Source organism: Pezoporus wallicus, unplaced genomic scaffold (assembly GCF_028554395.1).
Source record: "Pezoporus wallicus isolate ANWC-B61680 ecotype Strahan unplaced genomic scaffold, APGP_CSIRO_Pwel_v1 contig_13458, whole genome shotgun sequence".
Lineage (NCBI taxonomy): Eukaryota > Metazoa > Chordata > Aves > Psittaciformes > Psittacidae > Pezoporus > Pezoporus wallicus.
In genome coordinates this window covers 344,338-371,361 of record NW_026635549.1, presented here as the reverse complement: position 1 = coordinate 371,361, position 27,024 = coordinate 344,338, and the positions used below count along the sequence as shown (strand labels likewise).

General features: G+C 39.3%; 1 protein-coding gene across 24 annotated transcripts in view; it reads left to right on the top strand.

Annotated features, from left to right (window-relative positions):
- DLG2 (discs large MAGUK scaffold protein 2) overlaps positions 1 to 27,024 on the top strand; it is a 995,744-nt gene that overhangs the window by 774,775 nt on the left and 193,945 nt on the right. For all 24 annotated transcript variants that reach the window (XM_057396723.1, XM_057396722.1, XM_057396721.1 and 21 more), the window contains 2 exons: positions 4,201 to 4,357; positions 21,437 to 21,539. In XM_057396723.1, coding sequence (XP_057252706.1) covers positions 4,201 to 4,357; positions 21,437 to 21,539 — 260 coding nt within the window. The remainder of the gene's footprint in view (positions 1 to 4,200; positions 4,358 to 21,436; positions 21,540 to 27,024) is intronic.

Sequence of the window (27,024 nt, the reverse complement as noted above, 5' to 3'; positions counted from 1 at the left end):
CAACAAGAAGTGCTTAGGAGGAAAAACACCTCCCTTTTTGATTCTTGTTTTGGTAATTGCATTTTATGGCAGAAGACATCTTCCTAAGTGTCACAGCTTCACCCACTCTGATTTGTTGCTACTTACAGGTTTCAAATATTAATTTCATAACTTTGCTCTTACATCAGGCCTGCAATTTGTAATGAGCTTTACAGACTCTGATCTGATGCATTCCCCGAAGCAAGTAATCAAGTCCATCCAAATCGATTCTCCCATTGATTTCTGAGCCTGTAAATTTGTGTGGATTGCAGCACTTTATTTGCTCCTTTGCTCCTGGCTGCATTACGGTAAATCTTCCTTTCTTCCTTCTCTGCCTTTTTAATTCATTCCCTGCTCTCCTTCACACATCCGCTGTCTCTATTTATCCTGTTCTCTCTTTTCTTTGCTCTTTTTTTCTCCCTTCTTTCTCTTTTCCCTTCTGCTGCCTTCTGTCAGTCCAGGAATGTTTTCATCTCACACTCCGTTCTAATTTCTGCTTGATTTCCCCTGCTGCACTTCTCTGTTTGTATTTGGTACAAAGCTGCAGGAGGGCATAAAGCATGCACACACACCAAATTAAAGTGCTAGTACACTTTGTTGGCACCTAGAAACTCACCTTCAGCAGTGTTTATCAAGGAAGAATTTGTAAATGGGGGAAGTATTTAAAGCTGGAGGCAGAAACGTGCATTCCAGAAACACTGGATGTTAAGACTATTGCTTTTTCTTAGGTAGCTACAGAGTGCCACCTATTGTCTCCAGACAGAACACTGATCTTTAAGATAAGTTAACCCTGAAATTGGCTTTCCCTCAGTTTCTGTATTCTACAGAGAACTACACGTTTTTACTGGGTGTATTTACTGCAAGAAAACAGCATTCACATTCGAGTTGCTTTTCTTTTGCTTTTTACTCCCCCATCACCATGTCATCTTGAAGCCTTTGATTCCATTGCCTCCTTTACAGCATTTATCCGCATTCTGGCTGGAGTTCTTTCATGTGTGTTAGAATTACCTTCATAAAGAATTTTCATAGAGGCAAAGGAGCTTTTCCTAATGTTGTTTCCCAGATATTTAAGAAAAAATTGGGTAAGCCTCTTCTTAGATCTTCTTAACCATTATATTAAAAGAGTTGACTATAAACTTTTATATCAGGCAGATAAATACGTGGCATCCTCATCTCCAGCTTTATCAAAACTGGCTTTTTTTGTGAGTGTGGCTAAAGCATTGACAGATAACTCATTGCTGCGTTACTCTTAGGAGATCAACTGATCAGTGGCTGGTATTGTAGTTTATTTGCTTAAGAAATTGGTTTCCTACTTTAATTTCATAACATCCTACAAAGTTTTATTAGCATCATAAGTGCTTTTTTTTTCTTTTTCGTACTAAATGCACTATGCAAATGGGAACAATTACTTATATTTTAAAAAATGTATTAAATTATGTTGAATTGGCATATGCCTTTACTTCTCTGGTTTAGCAGTACAGTTGTGCCTGAAGGTTATTTCTATGATGATGACAACAACATTTGCATCTTCATGAATCTGCCTTTCAGATTCTGCAGGATACTGGGTTACAAAAGAAGTATGAAGAGATGTTGTGGTTGGTCAGAGTCTATACAGCCGAATTTGAGTCATTACCAGAATGACCTGCTTAGGCTAAAGAGCAGGAGCCAAACCTCATTGTGTTTTAATCATGGATTCTGACATTTCCCTGTTATTGTTTGAACTTCCTCTGAACATAATGATCCAAGAGCAGAGCATGAATTTTGCTGTCAAAAGGCCAAAATCACAAAACAGCCCTGACAGCGTTTTAGACATAAATCTGCTGACTTGATCAGAGACAGGGCTTAATAACTGGGCCAACTTTTTGTTGAGCTACACAGCTTACTATTCAGTAGATACCCAGTTGTATTGACCTAGTTTTCTCCATAGCACTGGCTTTCAACTATTTGATCCAAGCTGTCTGTCATATGTGGAAATACTGAATTTCATCTTGAACAAGAGCTCTTCTGATTTCTCACCAGCAGCTCATGCAGATAGATTTGTTTGACTTTACTGCCTCTTTTCCCTCAATATTCAGGTAAACAGTAATGGCAGTCTGTCACGGTTTAAATCCACACTGTGTGTGTAAATCTACATTAACTCTATCCCAGCTGAAACGAGGACACAGTTGCTCAGCTTTTGGAAGGTGTTTTTGATCATGTAGGACTTGAAGATGACAAGTGTCACCGTACCATTTAGTGGATGGGGAAATGGAAGCTGGAAGAGCAAACGACTTGCCAAGATCACTCAGCAGCGCATGGGCTAAGCAGGGAGAGGAGTCCATGCTTCCAGCTTGCTGTCCTAGTTCTGCTCCAACCCTCAGGCCACCCTTCCTAATTAAAAACCTGTTTAGTATTCTTAGACCTGGATTACACTATATCTAATCCCGTATACTTAAGAAGGGGCTAAAAGTGTTGTTGGAAGGCAAATCAACAGCAATGATCCAAAAGAAAAGAAAACCCCCTTGATTTTCTGATTACTTGGTGCCTCAAGAATGTACAAACTCGAGACGATATGTCTTTTTCTCACGTCTGTATGTTTAAAGGGTGGTTTTGTGGCTATATAATGTTAAGAAATTGTTATAAGAAGGAAGAACATATGGAGTAGGACTAGTGCATTCTCTAAAGGTTACAATCAACTTTAAAAGTACTATTAAAAAATGCTTTACTTTTGTCCTTCAGAAATGTTTAAGCTTGAGTTTCAGAAAGTTAAGATGTTATTTAAAGGTAATGATCAAGCTGGGAATACAGGTTGAGCATTAACACCAGGCAAAGATGAGCACCTACTGATTTCAGAATTGTCATGTAAAGACTTAATTCTCCCTGTATAGAGCTGTGAGACTTACATCAAATAAAACATCCCTTAATTAGTCACTTCTCTCTCTCCATTCCTATGACGTAAAGCTGTTCTATAGTACAGAGGAAAAGTTGGGTCTTTTCCACCAGAAGAATTCCGGAGCATGGTTCTGTAGGTGAGGGGCGTGTGTCTTTACAGTTGTCACTTTGCTGATACCTTATACTTGTAAAAACTGAGAAATAGAAGAACATCTTATTTGTCTGTAAATATATGCGTTTGTGAGTATTTGCAGGGCTGGGCTTAACATTTACACATACTAATGTAACAGCATTTACACTTGTCTGAAAAGTAAATTGTTAGAGGCATTTGAAGTGGGGTAAGTAGCAATGAATTTTGGGGTTGTGTATGTATGTATACATATGGTTGTGTTTACTTGTGCATCCAAGGGAAAGACAGATCTGAAGCCTACTGTATAGAGTAAAGATTGGGAACTGGAATACCTGGGACACTTTCTCATGGATGATACCTTGATTGCTTAGGAAAGTCCTCTCTTTCTGGACATAAGTTTTCACATCAGTAAAATGAATGTTATTGTGTTTGCATCTTTTAGGGCATATTTTCAATTTACAAATGCAAAGTGCTGTAGTAGATGTAGCTGTTATTATTTATTGATTTCCATCATAATGACCAACTTTATAAACCAGTAAGGCAAAAGCAGAATTCCGTTGGTATGGTTCAGTGATAAAGCTGCTGTGTGACTTTACAACTGCAAGCTTTTGATACTGTCAAGCCAGTTTTTCATGAGATTCTGCTCTATTAGCTTGATCATAGCAATGCGATTTGCTCCAAATCTGCCAAGATCAAACACACTTGCCATTGGTCTGCCTAGAGTTTTGGTTTTCTTTTTTGTTCATTTGTGTAAAAAGAAAGGCTAGAACTGAAAACAAAATGGTGCCAGGTAAAGATTGATTCTACTTGTATACATAGTGTTGTTATAAATTAGATTATAAAATGCCTTCAGTGTTTTGATTTTTATTTTAATAAACCCATTGCTTAACATATTGAGGATAACTCCATTGGGCTGAAATTAATAGAGATGTTTGAATTCAACCATGAGAAAAAGATGCTGGTTAATAAAGTAATAATGCTGAAAATAAGAAAAGGTGCTGGTTAATTCCTACCTTATCTGTTTCCACTTAACAGATTTATCTCATTTGTTAAATGGTTTATTTAAGTAATAATGAGCCATTGTGTCTTAAGCAAAACGTAGCACATTTCAGATGCCTTGAAAAATGCATCCACACTGAGAGTTTTGAATGGATAAACGTTATCATTTTGTTTCTATACAGAGAGCCTCGAAAAATCATCCTGCACAAGGGCTCCACAGGACTTGGTTTTAACATAGTGGGAGGAGAAGACGGGGAAGGCATTTTCGTGTCTTTCATCCTAGCAGGCGGGCCTGCCGATCTCAGTGGAGAACTGCAGCGAGGGGATCAGATCTTGTCTGTAAGTATTTGTGCTGGGCTCTGCTGGCCAACCTCTTCATCTTGTTCTTTGTTCTGTACTGCAGGGAACACACAAAGAAGGCATTTTTGGTTTCTGTGTTGTGTAATCCAAGCTGGAAACAGTTTATCACTGAGTATTTTGTTTATTTGCTCTTAGGTTTTATGGCATTTGCTAATGGTGTTACTTGCACTCAGCTCAGAATGAGACTTTTCTCCGCTTAACGCTATCTACAGTGTGGCAACACCACAGGGAAGACCTAAACGGAGTGTAGATCTCAGCGTCTCCCAATGTAGCCCATCATCCGGTTCCATTTTGCCCAAAATGCATTACTTAGTCCGAAGATACTTCTCAATCTCAGCTTGTCTTTGAGGAGAAAAAGCAGTACAGTGAAATCCGGCAGGCTGGGGGTGCCATCTAGTGTGCATTGAACTGCTTAGCAAACGGCCCAGTGCAAGAAGTAGATTAATTAGGTTATGTTAATTGTCCCTGTGCCTCTAATGAATTTGATGATCACTCTGAAATCAATTTCTAAATTTTAGAGGATAGAAGGCTTTGTAGCCCGAGGTTATATTTTGCATTCTTAGTCTCAAAAACATCTTTTTAATTTTTCTTTCATGTATATATTGATAGCACATTTATGTTTTAGGCTCTGTCAAGTAACTGAACATCTGACTGTAACAGTCTGAATGTAAAGGATTTTGAATGCCAATGAAAGCCTTGCAAATGTAGTTAAACATCCATTCACATTATGCCGCCTCACAGCAAAAAGAAACTGCCTCAAACTGATACAGTTGTGGCTGTTCCATGCAAAGTGCATACACAGCCTTAAGGCACAGCACTGAAACACAGGAATTATTCATCCCAGATGGGCGATGGACACGCTAGGCTGCAATGTCCCCCTCACTCACTCTGTTGTGCTTTCTATCCCTGTGAATCTTCCATCCTTGGGTGCACTTTGGTTCGCTTTGGGGTGGAAGATGGCTTTAGCCTGGACATGATGTGGTTATGTGGCACTTTCCTTGTCAATGTTTAAACCCATGAGGAAGCTGGAATACTTTTCCTGCACTGCTGAGGACTATCTTGGCCACTGGCTTATTCTATGAAAAATTAATTACCTTTCACCTGCCGCAGTTTTGGTATGAAAAGGTGGCTGAGGCTGTTTTGCAATATATATGGAAAATCTGGTGAGTTAGCAGCAAAGGGACACAGTAACCTGAAGTTGTGAGGATTGTAAGAGTATGTTTGATCTAAACCTGTTCCTTGACAATGCTTTAACAAAAAGTGAGAAAGGACAAGTAAAAGATGTTTAGGTGCCTTGAAGAGCTCCCTGAGCAGAAAGTTTGTAGGACACTGCAAGAAAGCCAAATAAACTCTTATAAGTTTATAAGCATGAAGAGATAAGAAAGTCAAAGCCTGTGTCAAGAACACCACAGCCAAGAAACCCAAAGAACAGAAATGGAATTTTTTTCAGGACAATTAGGTAATTTATTTTTCCTTGGCTAGATGCAGCAAAATAAATCTGACTGAAAGAGCATTATGAAATCAAAACCTTTCACAGTACATTGTGTTCAGAAATCCAGATACAAATTTAAAAGTCCATTTTCCTTTCTTTTTAAGCAGGGGTACATTTAACGCCATGTGATGCTGCCAGAGTTGAATTTTTAACACTAATTTTTGCCTGCTTTGTAGCGATGTTTTCCATAAGTTCTAATTACAGTTACCAGTGTTGCTGCAGCAGTTAGTTGTCATGCAAGAGTAGTTTATTTGTTCATTAAGCAGAGAGTAATGGAAATTATTGCCAAATTAGACCGCATGCCTATCCCCAGGCAATCACCAAGTCAGGCACTGCTTACTTATGTAGTCACAAATAACTATTATGGATCCGTTTTTCCATATTCAGACAAAACAAATTTCATGCACAGGCTACTTTTAGAGCTGGTTAATCTTAGACCATTGTCTGATGAAAAGTCCTAGACACCGTAATTTTATAAGGCCTGCTGCAGTGTAGGTCTGTTTCTCTCGGTTTATTCTTTCTTGTCTCATCCCTCAGCAACACTTATTTCCCTATAGAAATAGTTTGCCCATTTGTTTCTCAAAACATGACCAATCTGATTCACCAGGAGCAAACAGCACCCTCAAAGCTAGTATTGCTAACTCAAGGTTGGTTAAATTGTGGCTGCCCCATCCCTGGCAGTGTTCAAGGCCAGGCTGGACGGGGCTTGGAGCAAGCTGCTCTAGTGGAAGGTGTCCCTGCCCATGGCAGGGGTTGGAACTGGATGAGCTTTAAGGTCCCTTCCAACCCAAACCAGTCTGGGATTATTCCATGAAATTTCTTTCAGACAGGGAGCATAGTAAGTGATTTAAACTTTGCAGATCTGGATTTAATTCTCTGATTTAGCTACTGTCCTTCTGTATGACCTTAGTCAAGGTGCTTTGTTTTACTGGGCTTCAGTCTCTCATGTGGAAGAGGATGACCAGAGCAGTTTGCTAATTCATGCTGGTGTAGTGAATATGGCAAACTGTGGTCTAATTGAAAGATATGTATTCTCACCTTTGGGAAGGAAACTATAAAAATACCTTAAATAGACTGAAAATACATGAATGAGACCCAACAAAACTAGGATATCCCTGCCCATGTCAGGCGGGTGGACTAGATGACATTTAGTTGACTAGATGACCAACCGAAACTAGTCTATGTTTCTATTAATCTATGGAATATGAGTTGCATTTGAGTGACACACTGGATGTATATATAGTCCCAGAGTCAGCCCACAAGTCTTGAACAAAACCCATAACATCTCTAACCTCTCTTTCTGCCTGATGCTGTTATCTTTCCCCTGTGCTGGGCACTGGTGAGGCTGCACCTCAAATCCTGTGTTCAGTTCTGGGCCCCTCACTACAACAGAGACATTGAGGTGCTAGAGTGGGACCAGAGAAGGGAACGGAGCTGGTGAAGGGTCTGGAGAGTAAGTTTCATGAGTCATGGCTGAGGGACCTGGGGTGGTTTGGTTTGGAGAAGAGAAGGCCCAGGGGGGACCTTTTGCTCTCTACAGCTGCCTGAAAGGACGATGGAGTGAGGTGGGGTTGGTCTCTGATCCCAAGTAAAAATTGATAGGACAAAAGGAATCAGCTTCCAGGTGCAGCAAGAGAGGTTTAGGCAAGATATTAGGAACAATTTCTTCACAGAGGGTGCTCAGGCATTGGAACAGGCTGCCCAGGGCAGGGCTGCAGTCATCGTCCCTCCAGGTGCTCACACACCGTGGAGATGAGGCCCTCAGTGCCGTGGGTTAGTGGTGGCCTTGGCAGTGTTGGGGAACGGTTGGACTTGATCATCTTAAAGGCCTTTTCCAACCCAGTTGATTCTATGACAGGGCTTCAAGCCTACAGCCCTCCAGGGCACTGTGAAAGATTGTGGCACAGCCTTGGCCCCAAGAGCGAGTGAAATTTGAGGTTCTTTTTTTCCAGATGCCACCAGGTGGCATTACAGGATAAGTAATGTCAGAGATCTGCCTTTGGAAGCTGACTAGAACCCGGGGAAAAGCAGCGGTACCTGTATCTGTTTTCAGTTAATAGACTGAAATGTTTAAAACTTATCTCAGAAAGCAGGTTGGTATTCCCAATTGCTTCTGCTCAGAGAGACAAAATGAATCCTACTGAACCTTGAAGGCAAATTGAAGAATAATGGAAAATGTTCTGTTTCAAACAGTAAAATATTTCAAATAGAAAAAAAAAAATAATTATACTGTTACATTTGTGATAAGATGTTTTTTTCCCCCTAAAAGTTAGGATTGTTTAAATGCTGGTTTCTTCTTGCTAGAACTCATTATGCTGTTGTGAACGAAACACTTTCCTTCTCGGTTCTGCATGTGTTTAAAATGTAGTAAGGTATGCATCACCAATGTACATTCACCACTACAACGGAATAGATCCCTCCCTATAGCATAGTCCTCTTATTAAACATAATGTAAATATTATCAGGTAGCATTTTGATTCCTACTTGTCATCAAGACTTGATTTGCTAGGTTCTGTGTACATACAGATTAACTTTTGTCTCTGACTTGTATAACCCAAACACAACAGCTCAGAATACCAATGGAAGTATTGTATCTCTCTTAGAGCAGTGGATATGAGGTGCCAGTATAGTCACTGATTTTTCTTAGATCATGTGAGAAGTCTGGACCAAGTCTAGACTGAGAGGCTGCTTGAACTCTCGTCTAACCCCAAATTCTCTATCTGTTAGGAAAATGCAATCCCCAATAAAAATCAAACGTAAAGTTCCTTGATGCTATTCCTGCAGTTTAAAATTCCACTTCCAATGCTAAGGCATATATTGCCGATTAAAAGAGCAATGGGAACCCTGTGTTGTTCACTTAAAATCACCTGCATGTGAATAAATGACTTCTAAGAGCCATAAACATAAAAAGTCCATATGTTGTGCGTACTCCTTTGCTGACAGAAAGCTGTGCAAAACTTATAAATTCAGGAAAGAGGTACACAATACATTTTAGGGGAAATTCCTGGGGAGGCAGGAGAAGGACTATGGTCCTATTCAAACAAACATTGGCACATCATTTTCTGCCTTACAATCTCAAATAAAAATTACATTAACATATGTCTAGCTATTTTAGCTGTCTTAATCTGCATGTTTCAAAGCACTTTCAGTGCCAAGTGTGCAACTTCATCTTACAGGTAACATCTCTAAAGCACAGAGTTAATTTACACGTGCAAGTTGAGCAGCAAGTTTCAGATTTACAGTTTACAAAGAATGAGTGTATATTGTTCCTTGAATTCCTAAGAAGACATTGCTTTTGAGTTTTATAATTTTCCATAAGACTGCATCAAGTTAAAAATGTATATAAAAGAAAGAATTCAGGTGAATTAATAGCCATAAGGAGGTAACAGAGAATATTAGCATTTGGATTATAACTTTTGAAATTATTGCATTTTGTGTCTTTGGACAAGACTAAACTTCAGATTCAGAACTTAAATTCAGACATCTGAATGCTTGCTGTCTGCTTGCCATTAAAGTCAATAGAGGCTGGAGAATGATTCACCTGGCGAGTGTTGTGTAGGGCAAGTTGAATTGCTGTGTAAGCTTTATTGCCTGTATTGATCAAGTATCCATTGACTTTAAGCCTAAATACTTACCACATCTATATTTAGATGTCTTAAACTGAATCTCACAAATCATGTGTGTTTGCCCATGTATGTGTTATTTTCTTTCAGATAACATTGTGCTTGTTTCATCACAAAGAAATGTGAAATAAAATTGCGGGCCATAAAATCAGTTTTTATTTCATCCGCCTGTATTAATGCTTCAGTACCTTGTGGTTCACAAGGGCAGGATGAAGCATGGCTGTTAGCCTGAAAGTAGAATCAAGAGAAAAAGGAGACTGCTTGCTCTGGAGCAGAATGGCTGCTCCCAAGAAACACATCCCACAGGTTACCTTAAGGAAATAAAACAAGTTTCCTGAAGGATAATTGCTTAACAGCAACAGGAAAAAAAAGTAGAAAAAGAGCAGGCTGCACTGCAAAGACCCAGGTAGTACTCTTCCGATGCTTCTATTTTCTCCCCTATCTAACTTAATCATCTAATCAGATGAATGAAGTTAACCAAATTACTTATTTTCCTCTTGACCTATTTTAGTATTAGGATGTATTTGTATACGGGGAAAGATATTTTCTTTTTTCCCCTGCTACTTTCTCAGAATCAAATAACTATGTATTGGAAAAGGGCTATCAGGGATATTCTATGGGGGTTTCTGTCACAGGTACATGATATTGTATGCACTTAGTCTTAAGACTAGTGTTTGAGCATCTCACTTCAGTACTGTCTCTGACCTGTTGTACAGGGCTCTCCCTCACAGAGAAAAGGTGATCTTGGCAGATTTAGGCTGGCTATAAGGAAGAAATTCTTCCCTGTGAGGGTGGTGAGGCCCTGGCACAGGTTGGCCAAGGCAGTTGCGAATGCTCCATCCCTGGCAGTGTTCAAGTCCAGGTTGGATGGGGCTTTGCAGCCTTGTCTAATGGGAGGTATCTCTGCCCATGTCAGGGGACTGGAACTGGATAATCTTAAGGTCCTTTCCAAACAAACCATTCTATGATTCTATCTCTTATATTGATCAGATTTTGTCTTGTGACTGCCCCGTCCTGCTGTCATATTCTGTGAGATGTTTGCTTTCATTTACATTCTAAACACTTCTTTCTACTTAGTTCCTCCCACACAACTCCTACCCACCTTATCACTCACATCTGTAGCAAAAATATGATATGCATTTGAGAAAATGTAGTGTTCTCCAATTTCTACTCCAAATGTTGTATAGAGCAGGATAGAGTGTAAAGGACTTCATGCTTAATTTATGTTTTATATTTGCTACAGTTAGAATTGACCTTCAGATTAACTTCCCTTACTTTGGTGCAGAGAAACTTTCAGCTTTCTACTTTAAAATGGCTTTTTGCTCATTGTAAAAGCAGTAAAACTACTTAGGGCAAAGAGTGCATATTGTTGCCTAGTTACAAAACTAAGGAAAATGGCAAATACCATTTGGTTTTCCTTCTCAGGTTTGAGTTGTTTGGGGTTTTTTTCCCCCAGATTACAGCTGGCTTGGGAAGCATTTGAGTCATCTCTGTAGGTCTTGGAGTTTTTTCTCCATGGAGCACCAGATAGTCACTCTTGTGTAACAGTGTTAGGATTATAACAGATACTCCCTTTGCCATACAAGAGCTATTTGCAGGGGCAGTCACCATATCTTTAGGATGCTTACTTCCCTGTGTTGGTGTGAACGCTACATGACTCCATCCTCTGTCATGGGAGAGTCTACAGAATTCTGTGGACTTTGGCTGCAGAGGTACATAAATACTCCCTTTATGGTTTTAATATTAGTCCTACTTAGACAATAAGAAAACAACAACTATGTAAATTTTCTTTGTAGTAATATATAGAATATTGTATGCTATGTTTTGGGAATGTTAGTATATAATCAAAGCAGCATCTTAAATGGGTAGATCAGTTCAGATGTTTGGACTATTTTGTAGAGGTAGGACATGTTTGAAAAATCAAGGGTGATCATGTTGCTAAACATATCCAAAGGGTCAGTACTGCATGGTAGGTGATAAATGTGATAGATCTGTAAAAGGGCCCCATCCCTGGCAGTGTTCAAGGCCAGGCTGAACGGGCTTGGAGCAACCTGCTCTGGTGGAAGATGTCCCTGCCCACGGCAGGGAGTTGGAACTGGATGAGCCTTAAGGTCCATTCCAAACCAAACCAATCTATGATTCTGTGAAAATCTCTGAAGAGAGAGGGAGATGAGAGCACAGGTGCTGTCATATGTTAATAGGATCACACCAACTAGATGGGCAAATAGTGGACTAATCTAAATTCAGGCTTTGTTAATGTCGGGAAGAAGAGGGTATGTAACCCTTTGGCATTCTCCATAGTTAGCAGAAAGATGTAGCTACATCTGGCATACAGTTTCCCTTGCCCTAAAGTAGACATTTGACACAGGTCAGATGACCATTGTGCTGTGAAAGTGTGTGCATTTCTGTTTACTGATTATAGAGACTTTTGGCATTATTTGCCTTTACTGAAATAGATCTCATCCAAACTGACCAAACATTCATGAATCTTTTGGGTGGGGAATATGAAAAAAGCAAATGTAAGTCAGATAATTCCAGGTTTTTTTCTGACCAGTAAGGAAAAATGGCCTAAAAGTGGGAGAATGAAATGCAACTTGCCCTTGAGTGAACATACAGTGGCAAAGTTGGTAATTTTGTGCTGGAAAAGAACAAGGAAGTTCAGAAGAATAAGCAACATAGACTTCAAAACAGCATTCACAGTAGATGTGGAAAATCCCACAGGGAGCAGGTTTTCAAGTAACAATTAATTCAGAAGTGGTAGCTCTCAGCTTTGGAGGTCATATCCTGTCAGGAAAGCCCTAGCATCCTCCTCGACCATAAAAATTCACTGTAATGTAGTATGATCTGTGACAATGTAAGCATTACTATCTGGAAATACCCTTGGAGAAGAGAGCTGGTAGCAAACTGGTTTTCAGTGTTGTTGATAAATATACGTGATCTGATGGCTGGAAGTTGAACTTAAACATATTCAGCCTCAAAACATGATGTGCTTGTTTTGTAGTCAGGGTAACTGGGTTATATTGCCATAGAAGCTCATAGACTTGTCATTTTGAGACTTCAAAATGAAATAGATAACTTTCTAAAATACAAGCCTAATGGAGCTTCTAGGGAAAAATATTACCACTTGCATATGCTGGAATTCTATGTCTGTTGGTGAATGCAGAGCTTCCCTTTGTCTTTTATTAATCTGGGAATTTGACTTCCACCTGGAATTCTCTTCTCCTCTCTTCACCGCCTCCCTCGCCCCATCTTTCTGTAATGTATAACATACCTTTCAATTGCCTTGATGCAGGAACTGTTTTCTAAATTAACTCTCACTTTTCCAAGCACATGCTCAGAAGCTAATGAATTTTAACAATTCTAATGAATGAGGTATGTCTCTCTTGCCAAAAAGAGTTATCTATCAGACCTGTCAGTTATGTGTCATATAAAGCTAGTCTGTTGGCCTAAACTAGAGGCTGGGTTTCTTGCTGTAATGATATCATCAGTTGCCTCTAAAGCATTCATTTTACAATTGCCTAAATGAGTAGGAATGATCTAGTGCCAGACTGCTTGCTCTTCAGCTCCTAATAGTTTAAGGAGGAGTTTGCATTCAGTTCAAACACTCTGACTTAGCAAGTTTTGTTTTAAGACCGTCAAACAGAATTATGTCACATCTGATACACTGAACATTTGGAACGAGCTTTACACCCCTCAGTGTAGCCTTATCGTCAGCCTCACAATAGAAGGAAACTAAAAACACAGATTTGAAAACCAAACTGCTGCTGCTGGATAAAATGGCTGCATCCCTGAGCTTTATTCATTCTGAGATTTGCCCAAGGCTGAACTTTTGCCTTGTGCTTAAACAGACTAGACTCCAGGCATCATTCTGCTCTACTACCCAGCCAGTTTTGGGTTCCTGAATGATTAAAAAAATTATCATATGACATAAGATGCAAAATAATAGAAACTGGCCATCCATTAAATAGGCTATTTAAGGAATATCTGCAGTGATTTGTTGGAGGAGATTTTGGAGATCCCTTTGAGAAAAAAAAATAAAGTAGAATCATAGAATCATAAAAAAGTTAGGGTTGGAAAGGACCTTAAGATCATCCAGTTCCAACACCCTGCCATGGGCAGGGACACCTCACACTAAACCATGTCACCCAAGGCTTCGTCCAACCTGGTCTTGAACACTGCCAGGGATGGAGCATTCACAACCTCCCTGGACAACCCATTCCAGTGCCTCACCACCCTAACAGGAAAAAATTTCCTCCTTATATCCAATCTAAAATTCCCCTGTTTAAGTTTATCACTATAGTGATCATCATCTTTATACAGCAGAAAAGTTCTCATTTTCGCCATGAGTCAGTGAAAAAGTTAAAGGAACACAGAGCATCATTCCCAACAGATTTCTGCAGGGAAAGGACAGCTCTTGCAGGTTTCCTTTTACAGCCTGAATCATTGACAATACCCATTCCTGGGCTGCATATAGGAATCCTCTTTCTACCCCTGTCAGCAGTGTTGATGCTGTCAAGTTGTATCAGACAGCAGTCTGTGGGAAAGGTATAATTCATCCTCTGGGAGCTGCCAGTTATCAAGTGATTTTCCTCAAGCCCTTCATTTCCCCGAAAACTGTGGTCTAAAGAAACAACTGAAATCACAAGTCCCAAATTTCACTTCTGTTAGCATTCTTTATACAGTTTTGGCAGTTTAAGGAGGCTTGATGTTTCTCTTTTAGAATCATAGAACAGTTAGGGTTGGAAAGGACCTTAAGGTCATCCAGTTCCAAATCCCCTGCCATGGGCAGGGACACCTCACACTAAACCATGTCACCCAAGGCTCTGTCCAACCTGGCCTTGAACACCAACAGAGATGGAGCATTCACAACTTCCTTGGGCAACCAATTCCAGTGCCTCACCACCCTGACAGTAAAGAACTTTTTCCTTATATCCAATCTAAACTTCTCCTGTTTAAGTTTTAACCCGTTACCCCTTGTCCTATCACTACAGTCCCTAATGAAGAGTCCCTCTCCAGCATCCCTATAGGCCCCCTTCAGATACTGGAAGGCTGCTATGAGGTCTCCATGCAGCCTTCTCTTCTCCAGGCTGAACAGCCCCAACTTTCTCAACCTGTCTTCATGCGGGAGGTGCTCCAGTCCCCTGATCATCCTCGTGGCCTCCTCTAGACTTGTTCCAACAGTTCCATGTCCTTTTTATGTTGAGGACACCAGAACTGCACACAGTGCTCCAGGTGAGGTCTCATAAGAGCAGAGTAGAGGGGCAGGATCACCTCCTTCGACCTGCTGGTCACACTCCTTTTGATGCAGCCCAGGATACGGTTGGCTTTCTGGGCTGCAAGCGCACACTGAAGCCAGCTCATGTTCATTTTCTCATCGACCAACATCCCCAAGTCCTTCTCTGCAGGGCTGCTCTGATATGCCCTTTATCTGAACAAGCAAACCACCAGGAGAGTAACAAAGCAAAACCACTTACAGAATACAAGAGCTATTTCCTTTCCATTGGTTTTCAAAAACATGCTTTATTTGAGAGTATGGAGCATTGTCTACTCAAAGTTTCTGTCTCTTAATCTCTAAAGCCACAAATGAACCTTGAGTGTCATGATTCAGGTAGTTTTAATATGAAATGTGAGCACTGAACATTTACTTCCTCCAGAGCTGAAGGTTCCAGTTAGACAACCTCTCATTCAGCCATTGATATATATGTGAGGCCTCATGGTCACTGGATTTGCCATGACAGAGTCAATAGCCGTCTTGCATCTCACAGGCAAGACATAGTGGAAAAACCTATTAAGTAGAGATCAAGACGAGGATTTACTTTTTTGAATTGCCTCTAACTCAGTGCTTGGGGTCAGACAAATCCTCAGTGTCCTTCTGTCTTTAAGCAGCCTCTAAAATAGTTTTACCATTTTATTTCAGTTCCCAAGTACCTATTGCTTATAGGCTTCAGTTTATCATCTTATAACTCTTATCATCTTGGAGTTATAAGGCACTTGTTAAAATGCAAACCTTCATTTCAGAAGCAGGAGAAATTGAATAATTATTTCTGCTTATACCATCCTTTGAAATTCAAATGTGAAACAAGAGCCCTGCAGCATTATGAGCAAAACCGATCAATGACAGTTTAGCTTTAGCCATACACTGGAAGGAAAAATATCTTTCAGAACTCTGTAGAAGGCAAGGTGGTATATGGAATAAATGCTTCCAGTAGGGTACTGTCTAAATTACCTAGGTTGAGAGCAGGAGACAAGGAAATCCAAATGCTGAAAACAGAATTAGGGAGAAAGAGGATGATTTCAGAAAGGCAGGAAAGTGAATGGAAGTAACAGTCATGTGTAAAGTAAAAGATGCAGGAGGGAGGAGGTTTAGTTTGATGTTTTATCAATTTGGAGTAGAAAGATAGCAGGAGCTGCTAAGGAGAGGGAATGTATGAAGGCTTGAAAAGATGAGACTGTAGTGAGATCCATGAGATTAGATGGTGGCAGAAATATAAAGGTGTTTGAGTGACCACACAGAAGGAGGGAGGGTAAAAAAGCAGCAACTAAATGAATTTAAGAGCTAATAATGAGGTTTCCATTTTAACAGAAGTTAATGTTCGTACTAAGTATTGTGCTTGATGACTGTTTTGTGTATAAAATTGATGAAAGACTATTTATATTAATTTAAAAATTAGTTAATTAGTATTGGCCTTTTTATTAGCTAGCACAGTACTCATATATATTTCATTGGTAATACCAACTGTCTTAATATGGAAAGACTACATGTGTGTCTCTGTCTAGACCTTACCCTTTAGCAATGATACCAAACGCCATTGATCACCTCATAGTTGCTAGATTGCATCCAGTCCAGGCTGGTAATTGAACTAGCTGGTAGCTATTTAGCAACCTGAATGAAACAAGTTTCATGTTCACTCAGGCTCCAGAGAGTCTGTGTCTTCTTTTCAAAAGCTGTTGTTTATTTCAAACTAAGTTTAAACACGTTTTGAGGAATTCTGATGGAACTGAGGGGAAATGCCTTTTAAGCTGTCGCTGCAGTAAACTCTTCAATGAAATTATTTCAGTCTCAAAGTTTGCCAGTCTGGCATCATTCACAAAAGCTACAACCACATGGGAAGCACATCCTCTATCAGAAGAATTCCTGTACAGTTTAGATTAAAAAAAATAAGTCTTTGCCTATGGTTATAGGCTTAACAGGTATCATTTGGAATAATTCATGTGGTCTGGTGAGTCATAAAGCTTGTTGGCTCCTACTGTGAAAGGCAGTGTGTGCAAGACACCTCTTCAATAACGTAATATTAATTTTCCTCTTGCTTCAAAGATATAATGCTTTCATACCTCTTTCAGCTGCTTTAGCTGCCTACGTATACTTCCTGGCAAAAAAAAGACATGCTAAATGATGCAGCTTGTTCCCCCATACTGTTTCTTGTTTCCCAGAGAGAGAAGAGTTTGCCTTTAGAATGCCCAGCTCATCAGAGCGTAAAGACCAGCTCACAGGAGGCATAAGTCATAACTCCAAGGTAGCAAGACAAGGAAAATTGAAAAGGTCATTGAAGCTGCTGGCCCATAAAAAGAGGGAAGGAGGATGCTGGGCATGGAGAACAGCAGACATGACATAATAGTATGTTTTCAGTGGAGTTCAGGATGAGACAACCACAGTGCTGAACTGTGCAGTTTTAACTAACCAGAAGTGTAAATGCAGAAAAGAAGTGAGAAAAGTAAGAGAAAAGTAATAATGTGAGCCTGAAAATTTAATAGAAGCTAAACTGGAGAATGACGCCTCTTCTCCCCTGTGCATTTCTCTGTTTCTTCTATTTCTAAAAGTTTTCTTCACCATTCAGGCCAAAATGGTACCTGTACCACCAGTTGCCTCAGGGTGGTTTTCCACCGCCATTCCCCACGTTTGGTGCCTGTAGCTGCAGTGCTCTGCAGAGCCTCAGTAAATGAAGCTTCGCTTGGCAAATGATGTCCTATCTAAGCTGAGAAAAATCACTGCTCAAGGGCTGTGCTTTGGTGGCACACATAAGTTTCCTGGAATTATTGTATTTTTTGCTGGACTGAATCAGTTGTGGGGCTGTTGTATGGAATGACTGTGCCACCTGCTTGTGAGGAAAATCCTCCCCAGATATGTTCAGGGCAGATCATCTCTGATGTGTTTCTTTCCAGTGTTCCCTGTCTTACTGGAAGACCATGCTTCATCACCTAATGGTTGACACTATATATTCCATTTCTAATGACTAAGCAGGACTGCTAGAGAACGTGGCTCAGCTTTCCTCTCATCTCTTGTTAATCTGCTTAAGTGTACTTAAGTTAACATACCAAGTTAAAGCAGATAAATAGGGTTCTTTGTATCTTAATGCAAACAATGGCAATTCTAGCTGTAAAGAGTTGTCTTTATTCAGACTTCTGTTTGCTTTTTCCGTCACCGAAAGCTCTTGAGTTCAACAAATACAAGAATTCAGCCACAACTTGCACAATCTGCTGTATTGTTTGTTCCATTTTAAAAAAGTGCCTTTTCCTCACCATTTAATTTACTCTATAAAAGCACCTTGTTGTGTCGGTGACAGTTCAAAGAAGAAATTAAAAGAAATCCTTTATATTTGCAGAGGAGGGATATGTTTTTCCTTTCCCTTCCAATTCAACAAGACATCCCAAATGTTCATTTATTCACTCTGCAAACACAAAATAAGGTGGTTTAAATAAACAAATGGCTGAATAAAACACATTATTTTAGCCTTTATTTGAATGACCTACACGAGTCATGCTTAAGCATTCTAAAAGAGCACAACCAGACTGTAGTAAGTCTTTAAGTGGCACTACCCAGAATTGAGCCAATTTGTGCTAAGATAGTCTCTTAAGATATTTCAAAGGGACTATAACTATTCCAGTTTTAGAAGAAGTCTATCTACCCAAAATGTAAATCTTATCTTTAATTTACATTATGATTCAGTATTTAACAAAGTACATCATGCTTTACTTTCAGTCAATACATGCAAAGGCAATTACTGTAATTACTGTGAACTGTAGTTGCATCTTTTTCTCCATCTCAGTTCAGTTTTGTTTGTAGTTTTCAACTACAATCTTGCATCGCAGCACTTCTCTTTGTTTGTAAGCTTTCTAGCCACCACAGCATGCAGAAGAGACAGACATCTGTATAAGCTGGAGGCTCTTCTTATTTCCATTATGTCAAATTCATTTTGGAGTTAGGCATCAGAAATTGTGCAGTCAAGTTCATTCTGGGCCAGGACATCAGGATTATGCAGTGAAGCTCATAACAGCAGTGCTGTTTTGCTTGTTGTATAACGCTTCTTGAAGGAAGTCCATTTAACAGGAAAAGAAAAAGCAAAAACCAAAACCTCTTTCAATATGTATTAAACTTTCCTGCACACACTTGCAATGTCTTTTGTTGTTTTTTTTCTTGTTCATTTCTTTTATTGATTATTCTTAACATAAGCTACCTTAAATTAATTGAAAGCAGAGGCTGAAATCAGATTTAGCAGTTTGCAATGAAATCACGTCAGGGAAAAATATCACTGAATGCAACTGTCAGAATTAAGACATTGTTTGGGGGAAGAAGCGAGACAGGGTATTGTTTGTCTTATCCTTTCATAAACTCATGTTCATTTCAGCCAGAGAGTAAGAATTTGATTAAAACGTGTAAATTAATGGTGTGTTTCATCAAGATTTAACGTTGGTATATTAATGTGCTGGTTTTCAACTAGAGGGTTTGGGACTTGATCATGTTTGCTTTTAAATATTAGGAAATAATAGCCAAAAAACCAGTTTAGCATCTACTTTTCTTGTTCTTTAGGAAGTCAAACTAGGTTATAAGTCCTTTCTAAATTTAACACCTATTATTCTGCAATGAGTTTATGTCAGGTATTGGTGAGCAAAATATCATGCAAACAGCCTTCCACCTACCTATATGGCAATGTTTGTTTGATTTTATTCTGCAGCTGTGTGGCAGCCTAGTGGTCAGTTGCCTGTTCAACATGACTTCATCTCTTTTGTCTAGCTTACTCATCATCATAATAAAAATTACAGAAGATAGAATTGATGTGTTATTTTCTCTATGACATATCTTTTTCTTGTTCTTTAGACTTCAGCCACTCAGACCTGTAAGTCCTCCTCAAGTGTCCTTCCTTGCCTATAACCTAGCAGAAAAGTGAACTTCATGTCAGAGGCATTCACTCACCATAATGTGTTGTGTTTGCACCTTAGGCAATCATTTCTTCCAGAATGAGCCTGCAAAGGGCAGAAGGAAGTCAACTGCCAGTTCAGTGGCTTCTTGGTGTTCTGTGGAAAAGTGAAAATGTTTTATAACTTAACTTTGGTGGAATTCCTGTCATATTCTTGGTGCATTCATAGGAACTTAGTTATTAGATCACATACAGATAGAACTACTGGTTTTCAGAGGAGAACAAGCATGTGGTTTCTTTATTCTTTCCTATACCCTCAACTTTTATCTATAGAGAGATTATTATGATTTATTAATGATTGTTAGGGCTTCATATTCTGTTAACACAACTGTTACAGATCACCACAATGTTTTCCTATATTGTTTAAGAGAGACTTTCTAATACAGAGTGAGTGACATCATTCATCTCCATTTCCCCAGCTCAGGAGCTCAGGAATTCAGGAGTACCCCTCCAAGCTTTTCTTCAGTTCATTCTATTACTTCTTTCTCAGGACTCTCTCAGGGACTCCAGTTATAAAAAGGAAAAGCATCAATAATCCATTCTCTCTATTAAAGGAAAGGTGATTTGGCTTCAAAATTTTCTTCTTTGGAGACAATGAATCAAGGCTGAGGTTTCCTTTATGGTGTAATACAGGCACTGTGCTGCCTAACTATAAGGATTCTGCTCGGAACTCCACGATACCAAATCTGTGACTACAGTGCTGTGTTAATGAGTAATTGTAGTGCTGGTACATCTGTGCCCGTGGCAATCCAGCATCAAGTGTCCTAACACCATCACTGAGTAAAAGTATTTCTTCCTCAGCAGTAGCCCAAATTGTATTCCTTTCAGGAAGCTTGTATTCTCCACAGAGGCTACAGCCAGAGTTCCTGTGAGACTCTTTTCCTCCTTCACCCTTTCTTTTTAGTTTTCTTTTCTTGAGCAGTCAGAAATGGATATACCTCCTGCTGAGGTTTACATGTCAAAGTCTCCGGTGATTTACTGAAACATTATGAAGTGACACCTGCAGAAGTGAAGGGGAAAGACAAATAAGTATATAAACATATAAGAGATCTCACACACTTCAGTAGAGCCAGGCAGTAGCACTGTCACTGCAAAGCAAGACTCAACAGGAGCAGTTAATACTTCTGTATGTGAATTTTATCTCTTTCTTGGGTTGTTGTAGTGAGGCAGTGAACCTGTGTCTGATAGCAGCTCCGTTGCTGTCACATGCAAGATAAAAGGGTATATCTAGTCAATAGGAGGAGGGGTTGCATGAAAAGAAAACGGTAGACGGGGTGTCTGCTCTGGAAGTTCTCCAACCAGCAGTTTGTGTTAGAGGTTTCCCTGATGCTGCAGACTGGGTTGGCAGGGCCTGGCTGAAGGAGCAGTTTCCTTACTTGCAGTATTCTGCAGTGACCTTCAAACACAACAGAAAATGTATCTTTTGAGCCTTACATATTAAATTACATTGATTGATTGATTGCTGAAGAGATTGCCAAAAATGTAAACTCAAGAGAGCAGGAAACCCCAAAATAGCAGTCAGGGAATATGCATGTCACCATAGACAGACTATGGGGTGTGGTGTTAGTGCAGATCCTCACGGCCCGTCATAGGTAACATCCTCCCATCCTTTTTGATGTCATACTTACACTTTTGCATCTGGGCAGCCTGACCTTTACATCCATCAGATAGTTAAAGAAACAAACCACATCTGCCCTTCTGTCTAATGTTAAACTACTCAGATCTGTTGTTGTTTGCGTTCCTCCCGCAGGTGAACGGTATTGATCTTCGAGGTGCTACCCATGAGCAGGCTGCAGCTGCGCTGAAGGGGGCAGGGCAGACGGTAACAATCATAGCACAATACCAGCCGGAGGGTAAGCAAAATAATAAACTTAAATCATAAGGTAAAAGATAAGTGCTCTAAAGCCACCTGTTTAACGGGGTGAGGCTGCTGTAGATAGCGCTTTTCCCAGCTATCGTCTGAAGTCATCCGGAATGAATATCCAAGTGGCAATTCTATCCCAAAGAAATGGCTGTATTTTAACACAGACTTGGCTTTTAGAACTATTTGATGCAACAGTAAGAGCTATCTTTAAATGTGTATAATAGATAAGTAATCAACAGTTAATAATTTTATTTTCATTACTGCTCATTTTACATTCTTTTCTATTTTCTCCTTCTGGAGACAGTGCAAAAGATAAGAATGAACAGAAACACCAGGAAGATCTGAGGTTGCTTCAGACTGTCAGATCAGAATCAAAGACAGATAAATGCTTCCTGATAAATGCATAGAACTTCTCATGATTACTTTTGGATGATAGTATCATTGTACCTCCAGGGCAGTTAGATCCAGATAACAAGTACTTCCTAGAGAAGATGTTGATGCTTTCTAAATAAAAGCATCAACAGGAAACTCAGCAAAATATAAGACATTCAAGGTGAGATGTATCATATCCATAACTTGGTGTCTAATATTTTGCTTTCTAGAGTTTAAGCTTTTTTCAGTGAGAATAAGTAGGGATTGATTGATTTTGCAAGTCCAGAGTTAAGCGGCTGAACTCTTTCTCATTGTCCATGAGCTACAACCCAAATGACTCCCTGAGGCTCTCATGGAATTTGTGAAAGGGATATTACTTCCTGATAGAAACTGCGGTTTTCCTCCACAGAGTCATTACTTTGAAACTCTTTCCAGATGAATTCAGCAACTACAGGTGCCTGTGAAGACTTGCTGACACCATTTTATCAGTTTTCAGTAAACAGTTCTAGCTCAATTCACAAGTCCTATGACCTGTCAACACAAGCTGTTGATTCTGCCCCATTGTGCCCAGCCTAGGCCACATGTAGGGCTCAGCTGGAACATGACAGCTCTAATAGCAGGTTCAGCTAGTCGGTTTTGGCAGGGACACAGGGAAGATGAATTAGTACTACCAGAATTTGTCCAGCATGAGATCTTTCTTTCCTCCAGAGCCTGATAATAGAACATAAGGAAAAAACCAACTGGTATTTTAGTCAAACTTATAATTGTGCTTCATATCTGGTATCATGCACTTGAATCACTAAACAGAATAAATTAGGCCATACTAAGAAAGGAGCAGATGTGAGCAAATGCAATTGCAAGTGTCTGTCTTTAGTTGAAGAAATGGAACATATTAATATACAAATGCATAAGTAATAATCAAAGTTATTCCAAAGAAAAAGTATTGAAAAGCAATTCCATTGCAGATAGCTATCCACTGGGTTCTGAATAAAACCATGTTCCCATTAGTTCCAGCAGTCTTGTTTGCTGTCTGGCAATTTTTTACTGCAATTATCACCATGGTGTCTGAGTACTTGCAGCAATCACTGGCATTTCACAGTTGTTCTATGCCATGGTTAATATACAGAAAATACATCACTTGACAGATTTTTCCTGTTATATTTGCACTTGTAGTTGACATATTTTCCCCTTATATTTTACCAGCTCTGTACTATGTCAAATTCTGGTTTAGCGAGCATGCAATTCAAATTATGCTGATGAAATCCATCAAGGATCATATTGCATATTTATTCCCTTTTTCCTATAATGCTGCTTCATTCACCAAAAACCCTGTTGAGGGCAGACTTGTCCTGACTGCTGAGTTCTTGTCAGTGAAGCACAGCCAGTTTTCTGTTTCATGCAAATAGTTCTAAACACACTGAAGAGAGTGGAGCTGGTGAAGAGCAAGGCCCAAAAGTTAGCCTTTTAATAGAAAATGATTGAATCTTTTAAGATAAAGTATTCAGTAGCTGTCCAGCACATGTAGTATTACTGCTGAAGTATTTAATTTTAATCTGAGATGCTGGTTAATGCCAACTGTATAAATATAGGTGTGAAATGAAGTATTTCTTTCTTAAAGATACCTAACAGCAAAGAAAAAGGACACAGGTTTAAACCAGTTGTTTAAATAACCTTGGCAAGGAATTTTACGGGGAACACAGAAAGACAAACACACTATATCAGCAAAAAAGCTTATTTTTATTCTGAAGATCCTGCAGAACTGTTTTTGTCCCTTCTCTGTTATTTACATCTGATCTCTTATTTACCATATCTTGATGCATATATTTGAACGTAGTCATAAAATACAGTCTTAAAACTGTGCTTCCCTCAGGGGCTCCTCATTTTAAAATGCTTCCAAAATGTGTGAAGTACATAAGCAAAGTAGGCTTGTAGCTTGATTTATCCATTTTCATACCGGAAGCTCTGAGTTATTATTACAACTTAAAGTTTTTGGGGGGACATCCAAGAATAACCACTGTATATGTTAACCAGTACAATTTTATTTTATTTTATTGCATTGTATTGTATTTTATTTTATTTTTTTATTTTTTTATTTTTTATTGTATTTTATTTCCTTTCATTTAATTTTATTTATCTTTTCCAGAGCATTAAGCCTTTAGATGCTGTTGCAAACAAAAACGTTCAGTGAAGCCTTTAGCTATTGTTATTTCAGGTTTTAAGTGATGTCGATACAAGTGCCAGTTAATACTATAAGCCAGCTGATGATTAGCAATTCAAATATTTAGTAGGGAAAGCTTATATTCCAATGCTTTAGCTTTTATGCCCTAAGGAAAAGCTTACCACACACTTATCTTGGCAGTGTCTCCAACACCAAATAATATACCTTGCTGAGGGGAAAAATAGTGAGGTGGATCCTACAGAAACAGCTTTCATAGTTTAGACTCTCCTTTCCTTGTTTCAGTCAGAAGTTCATCTAAACCTCCTAAACTCCCCTCACATTACTGTGTACAGACTTGGCAGCAAATCTCATGAGAATGGCAACTCCTGCAAAAACATCTAGCGCTTGCCATCAACTTGAATAGCTTTTCCTCTTGATATTAAGGCACTTTGTTTTGTCATCCTGTCTGGAACAAACAAGTGCAGAGACTAGCTCACATAGAACCAGCATCACAAATCTTTTGGATGCTGTCAGACTTGTGGTTGGTGATGGTGTTTATCTGAACCACACTGCCTGTCCCCTCAGACGGAAGTGGTCCTGGAGCAAATACTGTGAAGGAGCACAGAAACCGTGAACAAAGGGAGAGTGGAACATAGAAGCAGTGATTACATGAAAAGGAGCTGAATGGAAATACAAGGGGTAGTATGAAGAATAGACAACTCAGCTCTTCTGCTTTTCACTCCCTGTTTTCCTCATGTATGCTCATCATCTTTTTTTCCTTAATTTCTCGGAGAAATAGAAGAGCAAAAAGAGATGTTAAAATCCAAACAGAAATGCAAATTCTGTAAATAAAAATGTGAAAATATTATCGGGAGCAAGAGGAAAACAAATAACAGAGACTAAAAAGTCAGAGTCCAACATTAAGAGTAGAGATTATAGTTTCAGGAACAGGAGCCATAACTCTGGGTTTTTTGAATCATTCCTTACTTTTGTTTTAAAAACTGAAGATCACCTGTGTACTGTACCTTATGTACACACATAACATGGAGGTCATGTAGTTTCAAGCATCATGATCGTTAACAATCACTTTGGATATAGTTCATATGGAGGTTTATGCATGTGTTCAAAGTATCCCCAGGCTTCAGAGATATGACTTTTTATATCCATGGGCAGTTCACATATTCTGTGCATGGTTGAAATTACTAAAGAGAATTTAAAGACCAAATGCCAGATAGAACAAAATTAGAAGAGGAACCAATCGCTTATATTTAGCTTTGCTCTCCAATTTTTAATGTTCTTGGAAGCATTTTAACTCTCCTCCCAGCTTAACAGCTCCCAGATCACTTAAAACATTGTACAGATACAGAGCTACTGAGCAGGACTTTCTGCAAAATAAAAACCTGAGCCTGGACATTATCCTAAGGTGGAACAGTGTGTCCCTGTTAAATATTTAATTAGAAATTAAAATGGGAACAAATCCCACATAGGGAAACACTTTTTTACACTTGAAGGTTTTTATGCAGGACATCTTTTGATGTTAATGGCAACCATCGCAAATTACAGCCCAGTATGGAAGGAATTAGGGAAGGAAGCAAACAAGCAAAACATTTTGTCATTGAAACTGAAATGTATTTTCAAAGGAAAATGAACTTTGGTTGAAATAGTGACAATTTGTCCTGAAAGACAGAGCTTGGGAGTGGGGGCAGACAGAATATTGGACTCCTCAAGAAGCTGCTAAAAAGCTTTATTGCACATTTTAGTCTCAAATACTCGTGTTCCTTCCTCCTGCAGCAGCATGAAAGGGTATAACTTAGCCCTAAGAATATTCAGTGTCAGTGGTCTGTGAGCTGCCTTGTGCTGCATTGCAGTGCCTCTGCAGCTATTCCCTCACAGCAGCCCCTGGAAAACTCCAACCACTCAGAACTTTCATGTGCTTTAAATCTTTCAAGCCAGCCAATTAATTTGCTTTCTTGCATATAGGGAAAACATTCATTGACTGCAGTTTGATTAGTCCCGCCAACGGTGAAGAGGTCAAAACGTTACAGTTAGAGAATTTCTGCTTTATCACCTCTTGAATTAGCTGTTAGCTGCTTGCTCAGTGACTTGTGCCTGTGGTGCGGTGAGTAGATGAATTTAGTTAGAACAAGAGTATCAGATGAAGAGAGACTGATAGGCAGTGTCTCTCTTTGCAGACATTAACTAAGGAAATTACTGGAGAGTGTACCTACAGTTAAAAGGGTCTCAGGGCAGCTACATGCACTCCTTAGTTCTTTTGTTCCTGAACTTGGGAGGCATTAGAACAGACCTGACACTCATAAGCAGCATCACCTTTTACAAAAGCATCCTTCTTGTCTTACAAATTCTTTTGCCCTGCCAATGCATGAGATCTGCTTTTTTTACAGTATCAGAGTAAAAATCCAGGGATCTCTTTTACAGGTCTCTCCCTGAATAGTCATGGATGCTTTTTAGCTCTTTATTCAATTTCATTCCCCGTTCCAGCCTCAGAATACAAACACGTCTCCTGTTTTGGTACAACAGTTACATATATTCCTGATCAGATATTTAACCTTTCCAAGATGCTGCAGGAATAAGATAGCTACAGAATGTATGGGAAGAATAAATTATTTATAGAATCATAGAATCCCATTTTGGAAGGGACCTTAGGGATCATCTGCTGCAACCTTTCTAGGCAAAGCATGACTTAGACTAAATGTCCCAGCACCCTGTTCAGCCATTGTGTCCAAGTGTCCAGTGCTGGGGAATCCACCACTTCCCTGGGGAGATTATTCCAATGGCTGATTGTTCTCATCAGTTGGAACCTCCCAGTGAGTAACTTGTGCCCATCACCCCTTGTCTTTTCCATGTGATTCCTTGTAAAAAAAGGAGTCTCCATTTGTTTTTTAGCCACCCTTAAATATTAGAACAAATTGTTGTATTTATTCTT